The sequence below is a fragment of the Pomacea canaliculata genome, linkage group LG3 (genome assembly GCF_003073045.1).
Source record: "Pomacea canaliculata isolate SZHN2017 linkage group LG3, ASM307304v1, whole genome shotgun sequence".
NCBI classification, from domain to species: Eukaryota; Metazoa; Mollusca; class Gastropoda; order Architaenioglossa; family Ampullariidae; genus Pomacea; species Pomacea canaliculata.
Window position 1 is genome coordinate 20,971,696 of NC_037592.1, and position 23,518 is coordinate 20,995,213.

The 23,518-nt window shown below is 37.7% G+C and overlaps 2 protein-coding genes across 2 annotated transcripts; one reads left to right on the forward strand and one right to left on the reverse strand.

Moving 5' to 3' along the window:
• The first annotated feature begins 4,649 nt into the window (after window positions 1-4,649).
• Window positions 4,650-13,432, forward strand: LOC112559324 (protein sprouty homolog 3-like). The gene is given in 3 exon segments (XM_025230457.1): window positions 4,650-5,197; window positions 6,963-7,435; window positions 7,438-13,432. Coding segments are annotated over 2 exon segments (816 nt in total). The 5' UTR covers window positions 4,650-5,197; window positions 6,963-7,047; the 3' UTR covers window positions 7,866-13,432.
• A 1,735-nt stretch (window positions 13,433-15,167) lies between these two features.
• On the reverse strand, window positions 15,168-23,061 carry LOC112559325 (nitric oxide synthase-interacting protein-like). The gene is given in 11 exon segments (XM_025230458.1): window positions 15,168-15,361; window positions 16,374-16,482; window positions 18,057-18,127; window positions 18,952-19,068; window positions 19,810-19,820; window positions 19,823-19,945; window positions 20,689-20,779; window positions 21,207-21,336; window positions 21,690-21,742; window positions 21,972-22,121; window positions 22,935-23,061. Coding segments are annotated over 10 exon segments (900 nt in total). The 5' UTR covers window positions 22,095-22,121; window positions 22,935-23,061; the 3' UTR covers window positions 15,168-15,289.
• Window positions 23,062-23,518: the final 457 nt, after the last annotated feature.

Below are 23,518 nucleotides of genomic sequence, written 5' to 3' on the forward strand. Positions count from 1 at the left end.
TTGTGACTTGGCTAGATCATTGTCAGCAAAATGCCTTTGGTCATCAAACTCATGATTACTAATCAGATTGAGATTCTATTAAAATACACCATTTGTCAAATCTCTGAAAACATAGTTACGCATAGCAATGAGCAACGTATGGCATTTTTTTTTTTTTTTTATCAAGTACGATGCAAACAAAATCGACCTGGCCTTGCACGCAAGGAGTGTACGTACGTGTGTGTGACTTTCTGCAGCCTGTAGATCTCACACACACACGACAGCAAATATATGTCTGCCATGGCAGTCTTTCTGATAGATGCTGTAATGTTTACCGATAAGGTTACTGCTTTGAAAGGTGTGTTTCTAAAGAATTTTTGTCTCTTTACCAAAAGTTTCCCACTCCAGGAATGTTTACAACAGTGAATCAAAACAAAAGTCAGTAGGCCATATAAGTTGTGTTCTGGATTACAATTGCTTTCTTAAATTAAATGTGTACTGCATATATACTGTTACCGTTAGATGTTTTATTGACACATGCATGCTTTCTACAAATGTTTGTGCTACCATATATAGTACATTTCTTGAAAAAACATGTGTACTAAAGTGCTGGTGACATTTTTTTTGAATCGGCCCAATATTAAAAATAAGGTTTAAAGGCACAACTAAGCCAACACTTATCAAAAGGTATATTGATTTTTATTTATGAATAATAAAAATATTTGTAAAAATAAGATTGGAAAATTGGTATGTTAAATCTTTAGATTCATGCATGAAATAATTATCAGAGCGGTTTAAAAAAAAAAAAAAGATTTTATGTGTGTGAAAACATGGTTAAGTCTTTGAAAAAGGACCTAACAGCATCAACCTCATGTAGTGTGGGCAGTCTGTTTAAACAGCAGACACCATCAGCAGCAAAAACGCATATGTTGGTGTTCAAATGAGATACACAGAAAAGCTTTTCACCAGTTAACTAATTTTTAAAAAGTCTTACTACCTTCAGAAAACTTTATTTTTGATATGCTTCAAGCCTAATCATTTAAAGCAATTGGCAGATGCTATAATAGTCAATGGCATTTTATTTAAAAAAATTTTAAAACAGTGACTTAAACTGTGAGGGGTTTGCTACTGTGATGAATGGCTGTGTTATGCTTGTGGTTTACTATAGTGACTGTATAGTTTGAGCTCCCATTATTGTGTTAGGATGTGTGTTTGATTACCACTGATCGCTACAGTATAGTATCGCTAAGTTGGCAAAAGAAGTCTCGAATTATTCAGTTGTAACATTTGAAGTATAGGTATAGGTTTGTTAGTGGCTTGAGATTGCAAGTTTACAATGGCATTATAATTTTGCTTCAGCTGTTGGTTTTAGTTGGTGCAAAATGTTTCCACTGAGAAGACAGGTACTTATTTTTACAAGCTAGATAAATAGTGGCAGTTTTAAACAACAAAACTCAAGATACCTCAGTTTGAAGATCCAGTGTAACTAGTCCATCACATGACTGTTTTCTTAGGGAAATGTTTTTTGCAAGACAGATCTTAGATCTAAAGTATACTATATAAAGTATATTATTTCAGGGTAATTTAAGCTTTGTGACTTAAAAAAAAAATTCATTTGGTTCTTAGATATCTCAACATTTACAGTTTGGTTTGCATTCTAATGCACTTTTTTTCAATTTTTCTTGTATTTTTATTCCTCTGCTTTCATTATCCCCCTTTTTCAAAACTTTGTGGCTTTGATAATGCAAACCGTTATGGACTGTGTGTTATTGTTTGTGTTGATCTGATAATGGTATGCCTGCTAGCTTACTTTAGCATTGCATTTTTAGTGACATTCATTACTCTTGTACATGGGACTGTGTGCTGTTGGTCAAGACTAACATCTTCACAACTTGAGCTTGTAAAACACAACAGCAAATTTAACAATAATATAAATTACAAGAAATATTGGATGATTATCTTCTCAAATGTAGAAATTAATGTACTTTCCAAAATGTTAGATTTGTCTTAACCTTAAGGTCATGCATTTATTAATACTGTATAATCTTCAGATTTGTAGCTTTAAAACTATTAGTTCTGTTTTTAACTAGAAATGTGTAGTTTGATTGCAACAAAACAGTTCTTGGATTATACAGCAGAGGAGATATATTAACATTGAGACTGTTGTATAACTTGATGGTTCTGTTCATATTATGGTAGTTGATGCGCTTGTGTAATGTCAAAATTGTTCACTGAGAGATAGCTAATGTTAAAGGTGAAGGGTGAAAGGTGCCTGCTCCAAGGTTTCCCACCACAACACAGAACATCTGCTCTTTTCTGTTCCCACGCCTCAGCATAGCTTCCACTGAGGCAGGCTCTCCACCTTTTCCACCAGCAGGATGGGTGGAGGGGAGAGAAAAAAATCTGTGGATGCTGTACTTACATTCATTCTCCTAGCTGGTCCCCATCCTTATGGTTTCTGAAACACTTTTCTCAAGGTCATCATCTTCCCACTTGGAGGACTAAAATGCTGTTGTCTGTGACTTCTTAGGCAGATTCTTTAACCAGTCTTCTAAGATAGTGATACATGTATTTACAAATTGTTTCTGTAGTGATGGGGATAAGATGTCACATCATTGTAACACATATTGGATTTAGTGAAATGAATGTGCAGGTAGCCTGTTTGGTAGATTCAGATGTATGGTTTTGTCAAAAGAACTTGTGTCTGTAAATCCCTGGTCCAAGGTGCGTGTGTTTAGAAGAAATGACACAAAGAACAGTGTTTATTTAGGAGAGACATAGTGCAATCTTCTGTTAAGCTGAAAATGTGTTTGATAGTCACTTTTACTTTTTCTACATATACTGATAGTATCTAGCAAAAAAAAAAAAGGCAACAAGTCTGGTTTTTCTTTTAATTTGATACACGTATGAAAGGATTCTCATTGTTACCAGACAGTTTTTGACATCTTTTGGTTCTGAATTATGACCAAAACCAAAACAAAAAACTTTGCCATTTAAGCACAACAAAGATTACATTCATTATTCATATAGTAGTTACGTTTAAAAGTTTTTACATAGTATTGTCATAATCTTGGAATAAAATTTAATCATGGAAACACTTGATAGCAGTCAGTTAACATTGTCAGTAGCTGTATTTTTAATGAACTTGCAGTATCTGAGCATTCCCTGGGTACAGGAGTACCTCTCCTCCGAGTTTTCAACCATGTGCAATCTGCTGTCATTGATATGCAATTTCCTATCACCCTCAAGCTGCTAGCCAAATCATTTCTTTTCTGTGATAAAGTTGTAAGGGGTGTGTAGAGTCTCCCTCTAAATGTGTGAGATGGTTAGTTATATATTGGGAGAAATTTTAAAAAATAATATCAGAGATAACTTTATGTCAGCATATAAGGAAATTTTACCAAATGCATTGCTAGCATTGTGGTGAGTGGAGTTTGTTTAACATCAGTGTTAGTATTAATGAAAAAAAAATACTGAAAATAAGACACAAAGTAAATATTTATTAATATGCAGGTCCATGTTGATGTAGTGAGTTCCATTTAATATGTGTGCTAGTGGTTTCACTAAGATGCTAAACAATTTATGACTTACATTTGACACTGCATTTCCCTAAAATTAAAAATTTTAATAACTCATAAATTGGGTTAAATACATGAGAAAACTATCAGTATCCAGTTGTATGGTGTGCATGCTTAGGATGATTCCCCTGTTAATCTATACCAGTCAGAAATTGAATAATTGCCCTTTGACAACTGTGACTAAAAAAGGTTGGAAACCAGGTGAAAAATGCACACACTGAGCATGTTTAATATTATAGTCTCCATGTCATATATGTTTGTGTTTACAAATACCCATTGATCATGTGACATGTGAAACTTTCACGCTTGTTTTTATTCCTGAATTGTGTTTATTTGATCAGTTGAAAAAGTGACTGACCATCGAAGTAGCGTTATTCCTACCACCTGTGTATCGTGCCTTTCATACCATTTATTGCCTTGTGACACTGAAATTTGGCATCGCATGGTATGATGTATGCCGCACCCAGGTGAAGGCTTGCCGCGCGCGCCATTGTACATTGATTTGACACACTGAGCACACACTATGTGCGAGGAACAAAACTTGCATGTATCAGTTCAGGATATTATTTACAAGAGACTAGCATTTATGTGTGGTGTTTCTGTCTGCTTCATCTCGTCCGAGACATGAAGGTCCATGGTTCGAGATGTCTGATCATACTCTCCCCCAACCAAAAGAATGATCATTTAGCAGTGGCAGAATTACACTGGAAATTTTGTAATGGCAACTTTGTGGGGCTTAAGAAAAACTTTAGGGTTAGAAATGCTAAGTCGTGGGGCATGGTATTTATGTGTAACGTGCCCAAAGCAGTTCTGTAGTAAGCCTGTGTTTGTGTCACAAATCGGTCCGCAGCTACTATTTGGTCTGTTCTACCCCACTCCCACATCGCCCGGCCAGTCCCATTAGCAAGAGAACACTTGGCTATCATTGTGACAAATGTCACTGGTTTTGTGTGTCAGCGTTGAATGGCTCTTCGTGCAACAGACTGTAAGAAGGCACCCATTCATATCCCCTCCCCTTCCTTGTCGAAAATGAGCGCACCCTGGCCGGAAGTATGGAAAGAGGTCATCGGCGTTTGCGGATTGGGGGTTGCTGGGGGGAAAAAAAAGTTCCCTGTTAGACTAAATATTCCACTGCTGTGCATTCATACAACTTGAAAAAATAAGCTTTGGGTTGTTCATCTATGAAGATCGAGTTCTTGCTTTATTAAATCGAAAAATACTAGATTGGTTTGTTTCATTTTCATCTGGATACTTAAAAGGCATAACGCGCCCAGAAATCGCGGTTATCGGCGGGCGAAAAGCCATCTACTAGAAGAGCTGTGCATCGGCAGGCGATTTCGTTCATAAGTGTGTGTGCAGTAGTTAGTTCTTGGAGACATTTGCCTATCACCCCTAACCGATTCTTTAGCTTCAGAGTGATGTGCTAATTATTTTCAACTATATTGGAAGGTAGATTCTTTTGAGACAACTGCGGTTCATATTATAGGCCGTATTCTGCCAAGATCGCCGCCGGCGGGGGAGGCCATTTCAGTGAGCGATGTGGAAAAGTGCCGATGCCTGGCGATGCTTGGGCTGCAGTGGAATGGCTGGCCGAGCGGCAGACTTCTATAGCACTGCGAGGCAGAAGATGCAATAGACAGGTGATGTCGTGTATGCGTGTATCTCGAGTTCTATCGTGCATATTACTGAGGTGTGCTTGTACTGGTGTTGTCGGGTTCGTATCTTGGCGGTATAGATTGCGCCCCTTCTCGTAGTGCTCGTCGCAGACGGCGAATCTGTTGTTTCCGGCGACAACAGTGAAGGCCTGTGAAAGATAACAGGGCGATTCAGTGCTAACATAAATTATGTTGTGCATGCTTTTGCTTTCCGCTACAGGCTGTACAGAAGTAAGTGCAGTATAGGTGGTTCGGTATTAAGTAGCAAAGTAAGCAGTTGGAGCTAGGTTTTTCCAAGCACACTTAAGTTATTTTGTTGTGGAGTTTTCTTAGAGCTCCATCGTTCTTTTTCTTATCACAAGTGCATTTGCCCCCTTGGAGGGTGGCCTCATTTTTTCACGAAAATGCAGTTGTGCGTTGAATCTTAAAAGATATCAAAGGTACAAAAATAATGCATTTCAAGTAACTTGTGCAGCATGATATCTTTACCAAATCTTGAAAATAATTCAAGGCAGATGGAAAAGAAGTTAAAGATGATAGTTAAATGATGACCTCATCAAGCTTCTTGTGTCCTCCTACCTCATGATGCTCTTTAAGGCAGTCTGGGATGACAAATCTACTTGCCAATTTTCCTACCTTTGCCTCCTTTTTTTGCTTTTTTTTTTTTTTTTTAAGTATGCAAAACTCCTTGCCTTAAGCAGTTTAAATAAAACTATAAAATTGTGTGATGTTCAAATGATACAGCCGACCAAATAACTGGACAAAAAAAAATTAAGTAAACCAAATTATATGTGGCATTTATGTTTGATGTTGTGGTTTTTTTTTTTTTTTTTTTTGGTAAATCCAAATGATTGTCAGGGCTTTTGAATGTGGAGAATATTTACAACCATTTTTTAAATTCCTTATTAAATGGCTTCTAAAATGTCATGATTTTTGTGAGATTACATTTGTTTAAAAGGGACTGAAATTGTTATTTCCAACATCATGGGACAATTTAACCTTGATTTTGTCAAACTAGTTGCTTGCATTTTGGCAATTTTTTTTAATTTTTATAAGTTAGATAGCATTCTATTCTCTGGATGATAACCTGACAAAGGCTGGGACACCATGTGGGTGGGTAGGGAATACATTCAGCCTTAATGCAATGATTTAGAACAATTTTATTTAGTACTTATTACAGATTGTATTGCATAATATTGTATTAAGATTAATAATTTAATTTATTGTTGAGGACATGGGATCTGAACTAGTGTAATAAGAGAGTGTGCTGAGGTGGGTATGTTTACTAGTGAGGAGACCTTATTATCACTCAAGAAATTATTATTTCACCAGAGTTTTACCTGTGATGTTTGACATAGCTAATGTTAAAAGACTGAGACATCGTCATGCGAGGCAGCTTAATGTACTGCATGAAGCAAGATTTATTTTAGTTGTTAAGCTGAAAAGGAATGAGAGAACAAATTTGCATTTGCTGACCATGTCCTTTGTCATGGGGCAAGATGACAAGATATGCATTATCACCTATGGATCTTGTTTAAAATCTGCATAAAGCTATATGTTGACATAATATGGGGGATGGAAGTTTCATTCAACTATAACCCTCTCCCACCTTAGGACTAAGTAGGCATTTGTGAAGACACTATCATCATATATGCATGCATTTACTATCAACTTATTGGAAAGTAAGTCATGTTTTCAAATGCATCTGTACTCAGTTGTCACTAAAGAAAAAACATTATTTATGTTTCAGGCTAGTATGTCGCCCAATGGCTGAGTGCTGTGGCAACATCGGTGGGGTCTGATTCCCACTGTGGAACAGCTCCCAGGCCTTGGTGATGCGAACAGCCTCATTTCGTTCCCTGCCCTCGGACTCACAGGCTGTCGTCACGTTGGCGCAAGTGCGCTGCGGACCACGGGCGCTCAACGAGTATGTGGACAGCCCCCGTCCCCCACTCCTCCTTCCGTTGAAATCTGCGCCTGTCAACATTGGAGGGACATTGCCAATCGGACCAACTAGCACTTCATCTGGACCTGGACACAGTCCCAGAGTAAGCCTACCTGCAAGAAATGTTCAGCGTTTGGTTGCAGGTGGTGTAGCCGGTGGAGGAGTGAGCAGTAATGCGACGGGTGGCAGCAGTATCATCTCTCAGCCATCCAAGTCTCTACCAGCCAAGGAGGAGGGAGGGGACGGGGATGGTCATTCGTCCATAATTTGCAGCAAGTGTAAAAATGTCGGTGCGCTGCCTGCACAGAACCCCGGCAGTTGCCCTCTCAGTGGTGCTGCGGTGACCGATACGAGTTGAGTGCACGAAAAGCACTCGACTGTTGCACTTGCTTTTGCTGCGTGCAAACAGCATTTTACCACTGTGGAGCAGAGGAGGACAATGCGTGCTATGATGACCCGTGTGCTTGTGGGGGCAGCAAATGCTGTGGGCGTTGGCTGTGCATGGCTGGGGCAGCTCTCTTTTTACCCTGCTTGTGGATGTACTGGCCATTGCGGGGCTGTCTGGCAGCCAGTACAGCTTGCTACAATTCCTGCCGAAAGAAGGGCTGCCAGTGTAGCCGTCAACAAGGGGAAAAGACAGGGACTGCTGGGAGCAAACACTCCCAAAGCAGAAGGTTGTTGATAGAATCAGACAGCTCCAGTGCCTGAGAGACTTTTGCAAGGGGCATTTAGATGGAGGCAAGAATGATATCTGTGAAGTGGCTGTAGGTGTGTGCATGGAATAGGTGTGTTAGACTGGAGTATGCATTGCTGTGTGGTAGGCTTTTACATGTAAGATATAAAATGTGATGTGCTTAGTTGTGAGACCATGCAGAGATTTTTAACGAGACTTTCGTATTGCAAGAGTGAGGAAGGCTTCTTAGACTGGAGGAAGAACAAAGGGAATCAAGTCTCTGTGGCATGGCTGTGAAGCAGAGATGTGTGATAAATTCTAGAACTTAATAGCATGCATGCCAAGAGGACACGAGAAAGTCAACTGCTTGCCATACTCTCACATGCACAGTGCTGAATCAAACTGTAATAATGTCAATGTGCGGCAGTGAATTGTCTCCCTTGTGGAGACTGCTGTGCCACATGGTGTGATGTCTACGTGCTTTCAGAAGGTGATGGGAAGCTGCCTCAGGGGATTTAGTGTGGCCTCCAGCACATACACCATAAGTCATGGTGTCTGCGTGAGGACACAATGGGGATGTTATTCAAAATTCAGCATCAACATTGTATTTTAGGAGAAAGCCTGTTGTTAAATGGCAGATCAGTGTTTAATGTGTCTGTCCAGTGTTGATTATGTAAGTGTAATATCTTTCTCCCTTTCAGCTAACTTGACATGCTGTTTGTGCTGATATTTTCTGTGTATCTGTTACTCCTTATTAAAAAAAAAAAACAAAGTCTGGCAGAGGCAATGTCCCAGCAATCATCTGTCACACAATTTCTACAATGGCCATCATTTATGTTTTACGGCAGTCTGTGACATGATGTGTCGAGTTTGCTTATTCCAGTAAGCCTATCATGTTTTCCCTAGCCAGCCTTTGTCATTAGTGGCTTTTTTTTTTTTTTTTTTTCTGTTTTTATTGTCCTGCCTCCCTTGACCACAAAAAGTCAGTATTTGGTGTTTGTTTTTTTTTTCAAATCGGGATTTCTATGTTGTTATTATGTTAGGGAAGAAACTATGTAGACTATTTCTTGGTATATGTGCTTTTTGATCACTCTGTCTTCAGATTTCAGGGTCATTCTGCATGATAAATTATCACTCTTGCCTTGGGGCATTTTTTTTTTTTTTTGTATTTGTTCTTTTGAAATCATCATATTCTTTTGATCAACCACTGCCAGACAAGCTAACCTGCTAAACAGCACAACCACCTACCTGATTTCTAGAAGATGCTCTTGAAGACCTATGTTAAATATTGATGTCATCCTTTACATGCTGTATCAGCTGTATCTTGCCTATTTACAAAAGTTGATTACCGCTATCCCTGCCCAGTCCTCTTCCAGATGGTGCTTGCCCATTATGTTCTACTGCTTGATAAAAACCACTTGACAAGCATTCAATAGGCCACACAGTGGTTTCAAATGTTATAAGTGATCCAGAACTAAATTACAGCACTCATAACATCCTAATGTCATGCGTCCCATTCATGGTATTGTCTTAGCTTTTATACTGGCAAGAATACAATTTGGTGTCAAGTAATGTAATTATGTAAAGCTGAGTGTCAGTGTGTACAGTCAACAAATGGATGTCTGCTTATAAACATCTAAACAAACAAGATGCTTAATCAGGTTGTGGTTGTAGAAAAATTTGCATCAGTAAAATGTCCATTTTAAATACACAACAGCATTAATGCACGTTGTGGTGCAGGCCAACTAAATTGGAACAGGCCTCTCACCTCCCATAAAAAGTCAGCATGGTAATCAAGGTGACAAGTATAGGTCTTAAGGCTGTTGGCTATGTTTAGCTTTCTCTTAAATTCTATTTTTATGGTTAACTAAAAAGTGCAATCAGAATGGGTGTACAAATTGACTATAATTCAGAAGCAATCTTAGCCATTTGTCATTGTCTCTTCCTTCCCAGTCCCCTTATTGATATTGCAGTACTCACCTGATTTGCCAAATGATGATTAACCAAAGAATCAAGAAGGCTGCTGCTTAAAAAAAATGTGAACACGAGGTTTGTACTTCGCTAATGCCAGAAACTAAAGACACCACCTATGTTCACACCAAGAAACATAGTGCATTTGTTATACATTTGAAAAATAACATAATAGTACCAATGTTAATGTGATTGTGTGCATGGTTTCCAATTTTATATCTTGTTGAATTCATGTGAAAATATACTCAACATTCAATTAGAAAACATTGAAAATAAGAAAACTACTTTGAAGTCCAAGGACAATCACAGCAATGTAACTAGTGGTGTCTACTCTCTAAACAGTGTGTTTCTGGTGTCTGCAGTTGTTTACAAAAGTGTCATGAGAAATAACTCTTTGCGTCATGTTTATGCATGCATTCATGCAAAAAGACAACAAAAATCTACAATATCCACCATTTGGTTCTCAAAGAAAAAGTACAGCTGCTTCGTTCTTTAGATTCTTTTAAAACCAACTCATTATTTTCAGGAGTAATGTGCATTTTCACCAAATCAGATTCTTATCTTTATCTTGGCATTTTTTTGCAAAAAAGACATCGTGCCAAAGCTGAAAAGTTCTGTAGTGCAGTCCAAGTACACATTTCTTTAAAGGGGGAGACTCAGAAACTTAACTCATTCAGTATGGACAAATCTACACAATTGATCTGTAGCTATAAAGACGTTTGCATCTGTGGTGTAAACTGCACAGGAATAATGCAGCACTGTTACTAAAGGTTCACTAGTCAATGAGTGTGTAGTATAGTGTAAATTCTGCCAGTATCATAATTGCTTTGGTCACAAACACATAAAGCTTTCAGTGACAAACAGCATTAAGGATGCAAGTGTTGATGTTACTTTCGTAAATATTAAAAATTGTAATTTTATTGACTTGCCTGCTTTAAGACCAGGAAACAAAATTTTTAACGTAAATGTTTTTAGTCCAGTTGTGTGGACTGTGGTCAAATCTTTTAGTTTTAAACAAAAATTTTCTTGCTTGAGTTTCTAAAGTTGCCTTCGAATTCTTGGATTTTTTAAAAAATTAAACATTCGATCCAAGTAACTTAAGACAGTGTTGCTCATAATGCAACTCAAAATTTGATGATGATGCTCCTAACCATTTTGTTTCAACTTCTGAATAGTTATTTCCAGTGGGTTTTTTGGGGGGAGGGTGGGGTGGTTGGGTGTCGAGGTCATTGCTGAGATAGCAAATTAATTTTATAAAAAAGGTCAATTAGACATGTTTCCATGAATAGCGAACTAGAGCATTGTAAAAAGAGCAATAGCTAAAAGTGACATAGCAAGGAAGAGTACTCACATAAAGGCTACTGTTTCATTGTTATAGTGACTGTTTCATGCGTATCTGTTCTGAAAGACTGATGATGGATTTCAAATGGTGGACACCCAGATGTTTTTAACTGATTTCTATTTTTGCTTTCTACTTAAAGATGCAAGAAGCATGTGCTCGACTATACTCTCTCTGTGTGAAAAATAGAGCATAATTAAGATTAGTTTTTGTGCATGTTAAATATAACACATGCAGGAGAGGAGAGATGTACACACTGAACTTGGTGTTGGTAATGCTAGTTGGAAGGAATATGAATATTTTAAAATCTGAAACAGTTAGGTTAGTTTGCCTCTGGGTTATCAGTTAAGGCATTGTTGATCATATGAGCAGTCTTTTTAACTTTTTGTGACATTTTTGCATCTTAGTTGAACTGTATTTTTTTCTGATTTTTAAAATCAGGTTCACTTGTGTTTGATACGCTTGTCTTCGATACATCCCAGTTTCCTCAAAAGTAGGTGTTGAAAAGAAGGTAAAACTGAGCAGCATGGTTAATGAGCAATGTCCTAATTTATTCAGTTCTTGGAGAAATGTACATTATTTTTGTACACTATAAAGCCATAGTCCAGGCAGATCACTGTTTGCAGTGACTGCTTCATTGTTGTCTATCCTTAGCACCATGGCTGCCACACTTTTGTGGAGGTAAGGCTAGCAGCACATCCAGCACAGCTGACATGGTCATGAACCCCCTTTTGCCCAGCACCACGGAACATTATGTAGACAATAACACATGTGCTTTCTGCATTAGAGGCAATGCTAATATTGATCGATGTTGCCTTTGACATATATAACATTAATATTGAATCCTATACAGAGATCTTTTTTTTTTTTCTTTCATCTGTTTTCTTGGTGACTTTGCCCCCTTGCATCCCTGCGTCATGTACACTGTATGTCAAGTATTACTACCTTAATATCTTATTACACTGCCTTGTCATGATGCGACCTTTTAAGCCATGATCACTAACGTCCATCTCCAGACAAAAGCACACAAGCACGCATGTGTAACGTACACAGGCACGCATGTTGAAGCATGCATTTGCATGCTGCCCTTTCGATTGCATCATAGTCTTGCCTGCAATGTATAAACCATATAATCTGAGATGATTATCCAATGTGTAGCTTTTTGGAGAAACCAGTTGCAGGTCTGCTTATTGTAGACTTTTGTTTCAGGGTGAAGTGAGTAAACGCATTTTGTAACAAGAGTACTGGAGATGTCATTTATAGTGTAGATATTAAAAGGAAGAAAACTGATATGGCTGGAGGGCTCACAAGGATGTTTAAACATCCAGCCTTTAAGATTTTAATAGGGTCATAATGATACCGAAGACCTAAGGGAATTCCTTAGTACTCCAGCTTTTAAATAGTAACTTCTTTATTTTAGAAATAAGTATTGCCTATAACAGGAAGAAGAGAAAAAATATCAGACTATACCACAAGCACGTGAGAATATCTAATATCTAGACCTACTACATTGTTATTTGCCAGCATTCTGAATTTTGACTGTCATAAAATGGTGAGATTTGAGGCAAATGACTAGCAAACTACCTCCCCCCCCTCTCTCTTCTTTTCTGCCTCTTGCTTGCTTAATGAACTGGGATAAAGAAAAAGGAAATAAGTTTAAAAGATGCACTTTTTTGAGTGATACTGGATGTGATCATATGCATAGCTTGTATATAGCCTCGGCCCCATTGTGGGAAGAAATTGACTAATGTACACGTCCAGCACCTATCCCACAGTGGGGGACAATTTACAGTTTGTGCTCATAGATTTTCCTATGTGGAAAAGTTACAACTATTTGTGCATGCATTTAAGATGTTAGTTTTGGGGCTCTTGAGAATTTCCTGCTATTATATGACATGTTTGAAGCAGTGATCAATGTGCAGATATTGTTGACCTGAGCTCACTGACAAAATGGCAGTAGGAGATGGACTGTGTACAGTTGCGAATGGTGGGAGTGGTGACACAAGCTGTTCATCAGATTATAAAGGCACTAAAAAAGTACAGGAACAATTCCAGTCCCCACTTTCTCTTTTCAGTCCCCTCATTGTAGTGAGCGACAGCAAATTGAGGGACAACCCTAGTTACCTTCTTCACTTTGACCTGCTACTGTATTTTTGAGGTCTTGACTATGAGCAGGGAACAGTGTACAGTGTGATAAATGTATATAGTAGAGCAGTTGGAAACTACATGTATGTAGATGGTGCTCATTATGTTTGTCATGTGCAGTTGTATATAAAGTCATGTTGCTGTTGAGTCTCTTTTTTATTGCGGGTGGTGCTTTGTGTGTGCCAGTTAAGATGGAAAGTGTAAATGCTGCAACATTCTTCACATTACAAGTTGAAACATGAAAGGCAAGAAAATTAGTCACAGTCCTCTTCCCTAAACATCCATCAGTTTGAGAAGATATGCATCATTAGCAGATACAGTCACAAACACGTGTAAGCTTTTGGTAACCAAACAAATTAAGGTCACCAAGTGTAGATGTTACTTTCACAAGTGCTAAGAATTATTATTATTTCAAGATATGGTGTAGGTAATTTTGACTTGCCTGCTTTCAGATCAGGGGAAATTTTTTTTTTTGTTTGGTCTAGTTGTATAGACAGTGGTCAAATCTTTTAGCTTTTTTAAAAAAAAAAATTGCAAGTTTCTAAAGTTGCCTCTGAATTCTTTGATTTTTAAAAGTTTTGAACATGTTCTGATCTTGCAAGTTTTCATTGGTAATATCTATAGCTGGAGGCTGACAAGGCTAGTAATGTGTACTCTGTCCCTACTGCAATTGACATAGGTTTACATCTAGTGCTACAGACTTGCACAGTTGAGTCTTCGCTATCCAAACATACCTTGTTTCGGAAATTCCTACTGCATTGCAACATTGACAGTAGTTTCTATAAAGAGCATTCTGCCATGTTAATTGTAGCACTAAGGATGTTTTGTACTTGAGAAAGTACCTATTAAAAATGAACCTATTTTTCTATCTTTGAGATGCATAATCTTTGCCACTACTAAAACTACATTTTGGATGTAATGCAAGGATCTTATCACTAGAGAAAAAAAGTTGTGTTTGCTTAGATTGGCAAGGTTCAGCCATAGTGTCTTATGACAAATTCAAGAAACAAGACTGACTACATTATTCAACTCATTGCAAGAAATATACTTCATCTGTATCTAAAATCTTTGTTCAGAAACGATGACAAGCAGTAAGAACTTTCATCCCGAAATGTCAAAGCCACTGGTTTGTAGTCATTTAGTGATATCCCTAGTTGTCTTCAGGACAGGGATGATGACTGATGGAAGGATGCCAGTGCCGAGTTACTTTTTTCTTTGGCAACCAATGGTCTCTGCAGCCATCTGTTAAATCTCCAATTTTGTGCTTTTCCTTCTGGACAATTTGACTTTCTATATTTTCCAATGTTTTAAATCTGGATCTATGTGTTGCCGCTGTCAATTATTTATACTCCTTTGATCTTTTGTTTACTGTTCTGGGCTGATAAAACATCCATACCAGTGATATGTGTGCACCCCAACAATGGATAACTATGTGCCTGGCTGTCACTGTTGTTGATTGGACATGCTCTGTACTTGCTGAGATACATATTCTTTAATTCGTTTAACACACAACTGTAGACTTTACCATGACTAACCCTTTTGATGCTTTTTTTTTTTGCAACATCCTGGAGCCTTTGATTTGTTCTTTATTTTTCCAACTACAATGGCTATTCTCATAGATCTTGAGATGTATAAAAGTGCAATGAGCTTGTCCACAGATCATCTATTCATGACATGACCTGACATATTCTCTAATTCTTGCAAGATGTGTCACTTCCTAAGCTCTAATTTGGCTAAGTCTTCCACAGTCAATGCAGTACACTTAGATAACAGAAGAATTGAACAGTTCCATCAGAAGTATTTTTTTTTTTAGGCATTCAGTATATAGCAGAAATGTACTTTGCAAGGGCTTTTTCTCACAAGGTATAAAGACACATTCAACAATGATTTTTAACTTTATTTGTATTTGTAGGCAAAGTAACAACAAATCCATTAACAGGTAAAATGTTTTTTTTTTCTTCTTGATTTCTGCCTTGCAGTGAAGAACCACCCATAGTAAACACATTAGGCCTGCAAGGAGGGCCCAGCTTTGGATGCAATTAGGTTTGAGCTGGTACCCGAGAATCCAGTAGCTCCCTGTGGACAAAACAATTCCTGTGTGCATAAAATATGAATCTAACAAAAAGGGCCCGGTGCCAACATGAGGTGGCATACTCCTATATATCACAGATTTTTTTACATTCCTGGGTATACTATGGTGATCTTCACATGCATCCAAACAAGGGTCATAAGATATCTTGGGATTTGGACAAAGGACAACAGTGCCTACAAGCTGACAAAGACAGTTGATTTCATTAACTCTAATAAAACAATAATGAACCAATTGGTTTAAGTTCCAAAAAATTTTTTTTACAAAATATTTTAGACAAAAGTTAGCAGCAATATGATATACAAGAGATTTTCCAAGCTGTGTGGATTTTCTTGAAACAAGTAACAGCTGAAAGTTGTTGAAAAATTAAAAAACTTGATTTAAATATTTTCTCTGCATACTTACCAGTTGAGCTGACAGAATCAAGACTTCCTATCTCTATATATAGAAACACAACATCTATTTTGTTTACCCACTCCTTTCCCCAAACAACTACTCACCCCCTACCTGCAAACAGAATTATGGGCATGAGATAGCCTCAGTTGCTGACATGGCATAAAACTTCATAGGCATTTGAAAGGAAAAAATTCAATTTTTGGTGTTTTATAGGGTCAGCAAACAACGGCTACATCATGGGAAGCAGGTCCAGCCCTGCCCCATCCAAAGAGATTAGCTTGCAGAAGAAGAGATCTGTACCCACAAATCCCCCTGATTTCACTTTTAAAAAAGCAAAGAAACAAACAAACCTCTTTAACACTGTACCAACACTTTCCCAAAAATGAGGAAAGCTATTCAATGTAGGTCACCATAAACGTTTTCAGCCAACTAAACTAAGTAGCTTATCTGTTAAGCCAATATTTTGCTTTATAATATTACAAAAATACATATAAATACAAACTTTTCGGAGGAATAATGTAATTTGTCAATGGTTTACTAGCTCCTCTGTTACATCAATGTTTAGCTTTATGTCATAAATACAAATGATACACAAATACTAACTCTTTTCAGAGGAATAATGTCCTTGTCTGTCAGTGGCTTGCCACAAGTAGGATCCACCATGTCTTTCTTGATAATCTTCTCCACACACTCCATTGTGACAACATTGCCTCTATCGTCAAAAAATAAAGCTTAAGTAAATTTAGAGACCATTTCTGAGGATGACATTTACACACAAACATCCCCATGTAACATCTTTTTCTTAGCAGTCTGCTTACAATAAAGCTGAAGAAAATCATTTATTATCAAAGTCAAAGATCAAGACTTAATTAAAAGACTTAAGCTATACAACACAGACAAAATTGCTACACAAATAAGGCTGCTAACAGACATTACACAGCTCAACAAAAAAAAATTTCTTCAGTCATCTGGTGCAAACTGAATCAAGAAAGGAATGAAGCAGAAGCTCAACCAGTGTCAAGACCAGCAATAGGTTTCAGAGTTGAATATTGAGAAGCCAACCATGAAGTGAAGAGATCTGTCAGGGAGGACAAGAGACGCTTCAACCATGAACTGACAGAGGAAGCAGAGACAGCAGCATTAAAGGGAAACATGAACTCTATCAGGCAGGAACATCAACTTAAACAAGCCAGTCAAAGACAGAGACAGCAAGACCATGATGGTATGCCCCTAGAAGCATTAAAGGCAGACTCAGAAACAGCAGCAACAATTTTACAGCCCCTTCTACACAAGATCTGGGAACAAGAGCTAGTACCAACAGACTGGAAACTAGGCCACCTGGTCAAGTTATCAAAGAAAGGAGACCTCTCCCAGAGTAACATTGGGGATCATGCTGCTGTCCATCCCCGGCAAAGTCCTATTCTAGTAATTCTAGACTGGAGGAGGCACTAGACAAGAGAATGAGATCAGAAGAATCAGGGTTTTGCCAGGATATGTCATGCATTGACCACATTGCTACCCTCTGTAGTGTCAGAGAAGACTGGCTTAAATGTTAACAGAAAGAAGACCGAAGTGATGAGAATCAACAACAAGCAGTAACTCCCATTCCAACTTCAAGGAGAGAACATCCTGGAAACAGACCGCTTCACGTATCTGGGGAGCATTGTCAACAAGGGACGGTAGAGCGGACGATGACATCAAAAGCCGCATCAACAAGGACAGGCATGCTTTCAACAGCCTACACCCCATCTGGAATTCCTGGGCATTATCCTTCCGCAGCAAGACCCTCTACTTCAACGCATGTGAAGGCAGTCCTACTGTATAGTTCTGAAACCTGGAGAGTGACAAACAACATCAACAACAAGCTTCGGACCTTTACCGACCGATGCCCATGCCATATTCTGGGAATAAGATGGCCTGAAAAAATCTCCAACAGCAGCCTGTGGAAAGAACCAACCAGAATACCACTAGCATCAAAAAGCACAATTGGGCCCAGATAGGACACACCCTGCACAAACCAGCTGACACCACTGTAAGGCAGGCAATTGACTGGAACCCTTAGGGGAAGAGGAGAGTTGGGAGACCAAAGCAGACTTGGAAAAGAAAAGTAGAGAGAGAGAGGCAAAAGAAATCGGAACGACATGGGACCAACTGAGGAGGGGCTGCCCAAAACTGGGTCCGCTGGTGAGATGTTTTGGCCCTATGCTCCTTGAGGAGTAACAAAGATGAAACTAAACTAACTAAACATCTGGTTAAAAAAATCATTTAAAACTGAAAAATACTTACGAGGTCTTCAGGACAGCACAAGGAACTGAATTTCCTAAAACATCATTGGTCACTGGGCAAACATAACGAGCCTGCCAAAAACAAAGCCAAAACTCCAATGATACAAATTTGCTCAGGTATAATGAGTAATTTCATTACTAATCCATTGTGAACAAAATACAGTGGCGAATCCCTATTACTTTGTCTAGAGTTAATGATGATTCACCACTCTCCCTCTTCTATTCCAACTCTGAATATACCTCACTGTACATCCAAATTGACCCTGACTGGACTAAATGAAATATTACACTAAATTGCGCTGCATGTCTTCCCAGACTGCATAGAGTGCCATAACAGCTAAGCATATGATGCAAATATCTCACCCTCATCATGATAATGTTTATTTATACAGCACAGGCCCAAAATACATACATAAAGGAACAAAAGAACACACTGTTTGAAAACATTTTGTGCCCCTTACAAAGTCACTCTCACACACACACATATAAAAGCAAACATAGGGTGTAGGAACCACAGATGGTCAGCCCAGTGAACAGTTTTCACATCAAGGATATGCTGGAAATGAAATCCAAACCTACCATCAGTCAAGAAAGTTCATGGAGCAATCACAGAAAAAAGTACAAAAATGCAAAACACAGCAAGATGTCACAGATGTAGTAGAGGCTGTTAGTTCAATGCAGCGGTCCTTAAAAAGAAGCAGCATGACAGCATAAAAAACACTCCAAAATAGATCGTGGCTTAACAGAAAATAACCAGTGCTGTAACAGAAGCACAGATCAAAAGCAGATACAAATCTAGAGGTAAAGGACAAATGAACAAAAAGAACAGTCTCTCTAGTTAAGTGAAAAGACATCAAGACGAGACTAAAAGTAAAAACTATGCAAAGATTCATTACCGACTTAGTGATGAGGGAGGTCTTGGAATCACGATCGTTGATAGGAGTAAATCTGACACTTATCAGATCCTTTAGCCGCAAAACATCTCCACTCATAGGACAACGCACTTTCTCATCCTAGTGACAAAAATTTTATCCATTAAAAAAGTCAAGATAAAATCAATTCTCATGAACCATATAACAGCTATGAAGCTATATGTTATTCAGGAGGACAACCATCAATTAGGATTAATTGGCTGTCTCCAAGTATATACATGCACATACAAGAAGTCTTATGTGTTAAGTTACATGGTTTTTTTTTAATTTACTTAAGACTTAGCTAATTTTTCAAAATATTACTTCCTTCTTTTTACTTTTAGCATGTCAATTTTTACAGTCACAAGAACTCTATTGTATTTAAGTGAAATTACTATATTCCAGAAATTACAAACTGACATTTCACTTGTATATACAGTATACATTTGCATTGTCACAACAATCTGCATTTACAATCTTATTCCAAAATCCTTTATACATATTCACATGTGCACACACAGTTACTTGTACTTTGGTGTATTATACTCAAATTATATAAACCAGTGGGGAGGGAGAGTTGGTGTTTTACACCAACCCAGCAACTAATTGTGCAGTGGTACAGACTATGGAAGGACCTAACTACATCAGCATGTAATGGTATGTACTATGGTAGGACCTGTCTACATCATTTTGTAGTCGTATAGGAGGGGGTCGAACATGAACAATCATCACTAGATCATGAGGTACTACAAGCATTTCATGTAAAGATCTCAACAGATTGTCAGATATCACAGTGGTAATACTACTTATTGTACTTAAAAAGCAAGACTAGAAAGAACATACAGGTTTCTGAGTTTAGAAGCAGCAGCTTTTGGAGTCAGGCTGGGAATCCAAAAACTGGGAAGTCTGTGGTTCTGTCCCCCTTCCATGTTAGATAATGACCCTTCACGAGCCTGTGCTGAAGCAGCTTTGTCAGCATCTTTTTTTTTTTGGGGGAAAAGAGAAACCCAAATTACCTTCAATAATAATAATACAGATCTACAATAATAAGTAAATTTGCAGAGCCCATTTCCTGTGTGGAGGTGAGCAATGCACAAAAGACTACTAACCAAGAAATAACCATACAACAAAAACAAGCATCAACAGCTTATTATCACCATAGCAAACATGAACAAAGGATGTGGAGAAAGACTAGAAAATGAGGACTGAGCAAAAGAGTTCACTTTTTATGAAAGATATTTCTTGAATAGGTAGGCTTAAGGCTGGACTTAAAAGCTTTAAATGTAGACACAGTTCAGTGACCCAAGACAAGATCTGAACCCAGAACAGACAGACCCTAACTGTTGCACCACCAGACTGCCCTTAAAAAGAAAGGGGGAGGGAATTTCAAACAAGGCCAGTGTCTGATGAGAGAGGTTTTTGATGAATTTCTCTCATACCCTGTGTGGCACAGAAAGGAGATCAGTACAAGAAAACCCACAGAGACTAATATGTAGTAATGCGTTTGTAGTTTATACAGATAAGCTGGACTGTGGCTGTAAAGACATCAATACGAAGCATAACTAATGAGTAGTAAGTTAAAACCAATTCAAATGCGCACGCGCACACATATCCAGAAAGCAGTGTCCTTTTTCTGCCAAATGTTTTGATGGGGAATGCAGTGTACTGTCCCCCCATGATAAATCATATTCAAATCTGAGTGGCATAAAACAGCTTTCTTACTATATTTGCTGGTTATAGGGTGTCCCTCCTGTTCAAGAAACTGTCCTGTTTTCAATTCCTGCTCCGCTTTTGCTAACTCTTCCATCTCTGACTGCAAAAAAAAAAAAAAAAAAAAAAAAAATGACTGCAATATCAACATAGCTGTAAAAATTATTTTATTTACATTTTAACTCATTCTGTTTGGATGAAAAGCGATGCATTTGAACATTTAGAACAGTAGTGGTTGCACAAACTATGATGAGTTCCAATATTTACACCTATTAACCTACAGTAAAGGCAACCATTATCGACACATTATTTTTTTAAACATTTAATTGATGAGATTTGCAAGAATGATCCTAATGGAACTAAGTTAGCATACGTTCCATGTAAACCTTACAAAATGGTTTCCCATGAACAATATTTCAGCACTGCAAATGTCATTCTTTAAACAAAACGAAAAACTTAATACAACGAACTATGCAAAAACCCAAGCTCAAAAAGGTACTCTGCACAGAGGTGCATGCTTCACAATGTACCTGTAAGAAATTCTTACCTGAGATTTTAATTTCTGTTTTTGAATATGCCTTTAGTCTGCGAGCTATTTCACATTTTTGGTGAAGAATATATTCCAATATGGCCTCTTTGTCATACAAGTAGCCTTGAGGCCTAAAAAAAGCAAATTCACAAATGAAACACAGTAAACCTTCCTTATTAAGACTCTCCTAATTACAATCCACTCTTAGCACCCAAAACATATTCATGGTCATATTTTGCTATATAAACGTCATCTCTATTACTATCACCTCCCTGACCTAACTTACAACTGTTTGTGCTCTACTGTGACTTTTTGGCAGAAGTTGCATGTTAAAAAAAACAAACAAAAGTACATTAAAATAGACTGGATGACTGTTGGCAAAACGATACATAAAATAAGCTTGGCAGCATTACAACACTCTCCAAAAAATATGTTAGGGACAAGAAATAAGTTTACATGCAAACAGATAATTATTCAAACTCACGTTAAAACAGGATTCTTGCATGGCTGCAGTGTCAAACAGCAGCAGTCAAAATCCTACACAAAGCACATTTGCCTAGATTAAAAACTTTTATGTGGACGTGCATGTAACCTTTCTAACATTTACACTCATACACTTGTATAGACACATCATGTAATCAGCAACAGAAAAATTAGTCATTAAACATTATAGAGATTAGAATAGGTCAACAATAAATCACACCCAGAAGAAAGAAAAGTATTTATTTAAACCAAAATGTTACATAAATAATTCTCAGCTTATTACCTTGACAGAATCTTTGCCTACACGCTGACTTTGTGTCCCATATCCTGATGCACTAGTGTCTTTCTTTCTTTCATGGTATGTGTAGACTGTACCAGCAGTACAGTTACGTGCATGGCGGGTCATGGTGAGCAATCCAATTATCCTCTGGTACTGTCAGACATAATGCCAACATTATAAAATGTAAGCTGATACAGTAAAACTTCCACATTCAGACCTAATAACAATTCCTAGTAACAACACCAACATCTTTCTATATAAATATTATCTCATTTATGACTGCTTCCCCAAACCAATTTATGACCAACAGTTTGTGCTCTATTAAGACCTTTAGGCAGAAGTTGGATGTTGAAAAAAAATTTACACTTTTACTAAGACTGCTTGTGATGGACCATTTACCCAATATTATAATTTTCTGCAAAAGTTATGTAAAATAAATTTAGTACACTTTGAAAGAGACTGCTTGTTCATTGGGTCACTGGTCGTTGCGACTTGAATCATCTTGCTCCAATCAAATCATAATAACCATATACATGTAGTCTCAACACTGAAAATTGAACCAATCCAGGACCAACAGACAAAATGATCTCAAGTTTCAGGAGTAGCTATTAACATCAAATGTTACCAACAGAGCCATGCATTGTTCAAACAAAATGACTGCTTGGCAATACACATTCAGAGAGCAAATCACACAACTGTGTATAGTGATTTTCTCTGCAATCATTTTAAAATAAAAAGTCTTATACTTTTTCAATAATTTCTTATAATTTTCAATAATTTCTTATAATTGGAGGTAAATTTTCCTTTGCTGCTGGGAGCTCCCACAGTCAGCTGAGAAAATATACATAATAAACTAAAATTACTGAGTATCGAAGTAAATCTCCGAATGGGCGCATTTGCGTAGATCATTAATATGCAATCATATAAAAACTGTTTGACGATCACTAGTATGTATATTATACTTACTTTTTCTTTGCTGTACTTCTTCGGCCAACAGCATTCAGCTAAGCATACCCGCTTTAGTGAAAAATAAACATGGCGTCGAAGGGGAGCTAAGTAACTTTAATAATCAATAAAAATTACCTCCCCCGACAAAACATCTCAACAGTAATGGCGTAGTGCAGCAAGCTTACCCAAGTTGACCCAGCTGTCGAGAATAGGTGCCTGGTTGGGGCAAGTAAGGCAGTGAGGAAGAGGAGACGGGCACAGCCCTCACATAAAGCTGGCCCCCAGCGACCTCTTAAAAGAAATTAATAAAATGTTTTGGGACAAATTTTACATTGACAGCAGTACCTCTACATACGAGTTTAATCCGTTCCACAACCGAGCTCGCATGTAAAAAACAAAACACAACAACAACAACAACAACAACAACTAAAAATAGGTATATTAAAACTATTTTCCCATGTAAAATAAAGGAAATAGGATTAATGCGTTACAACCCTCCCACAATAGCACAATTTATATGTAAATACGTACGGTATAATAAACGTATCTTCGAGGTCTTACATTACCAATTAATGCTTTGAGTACATAGCTCAATATAATTT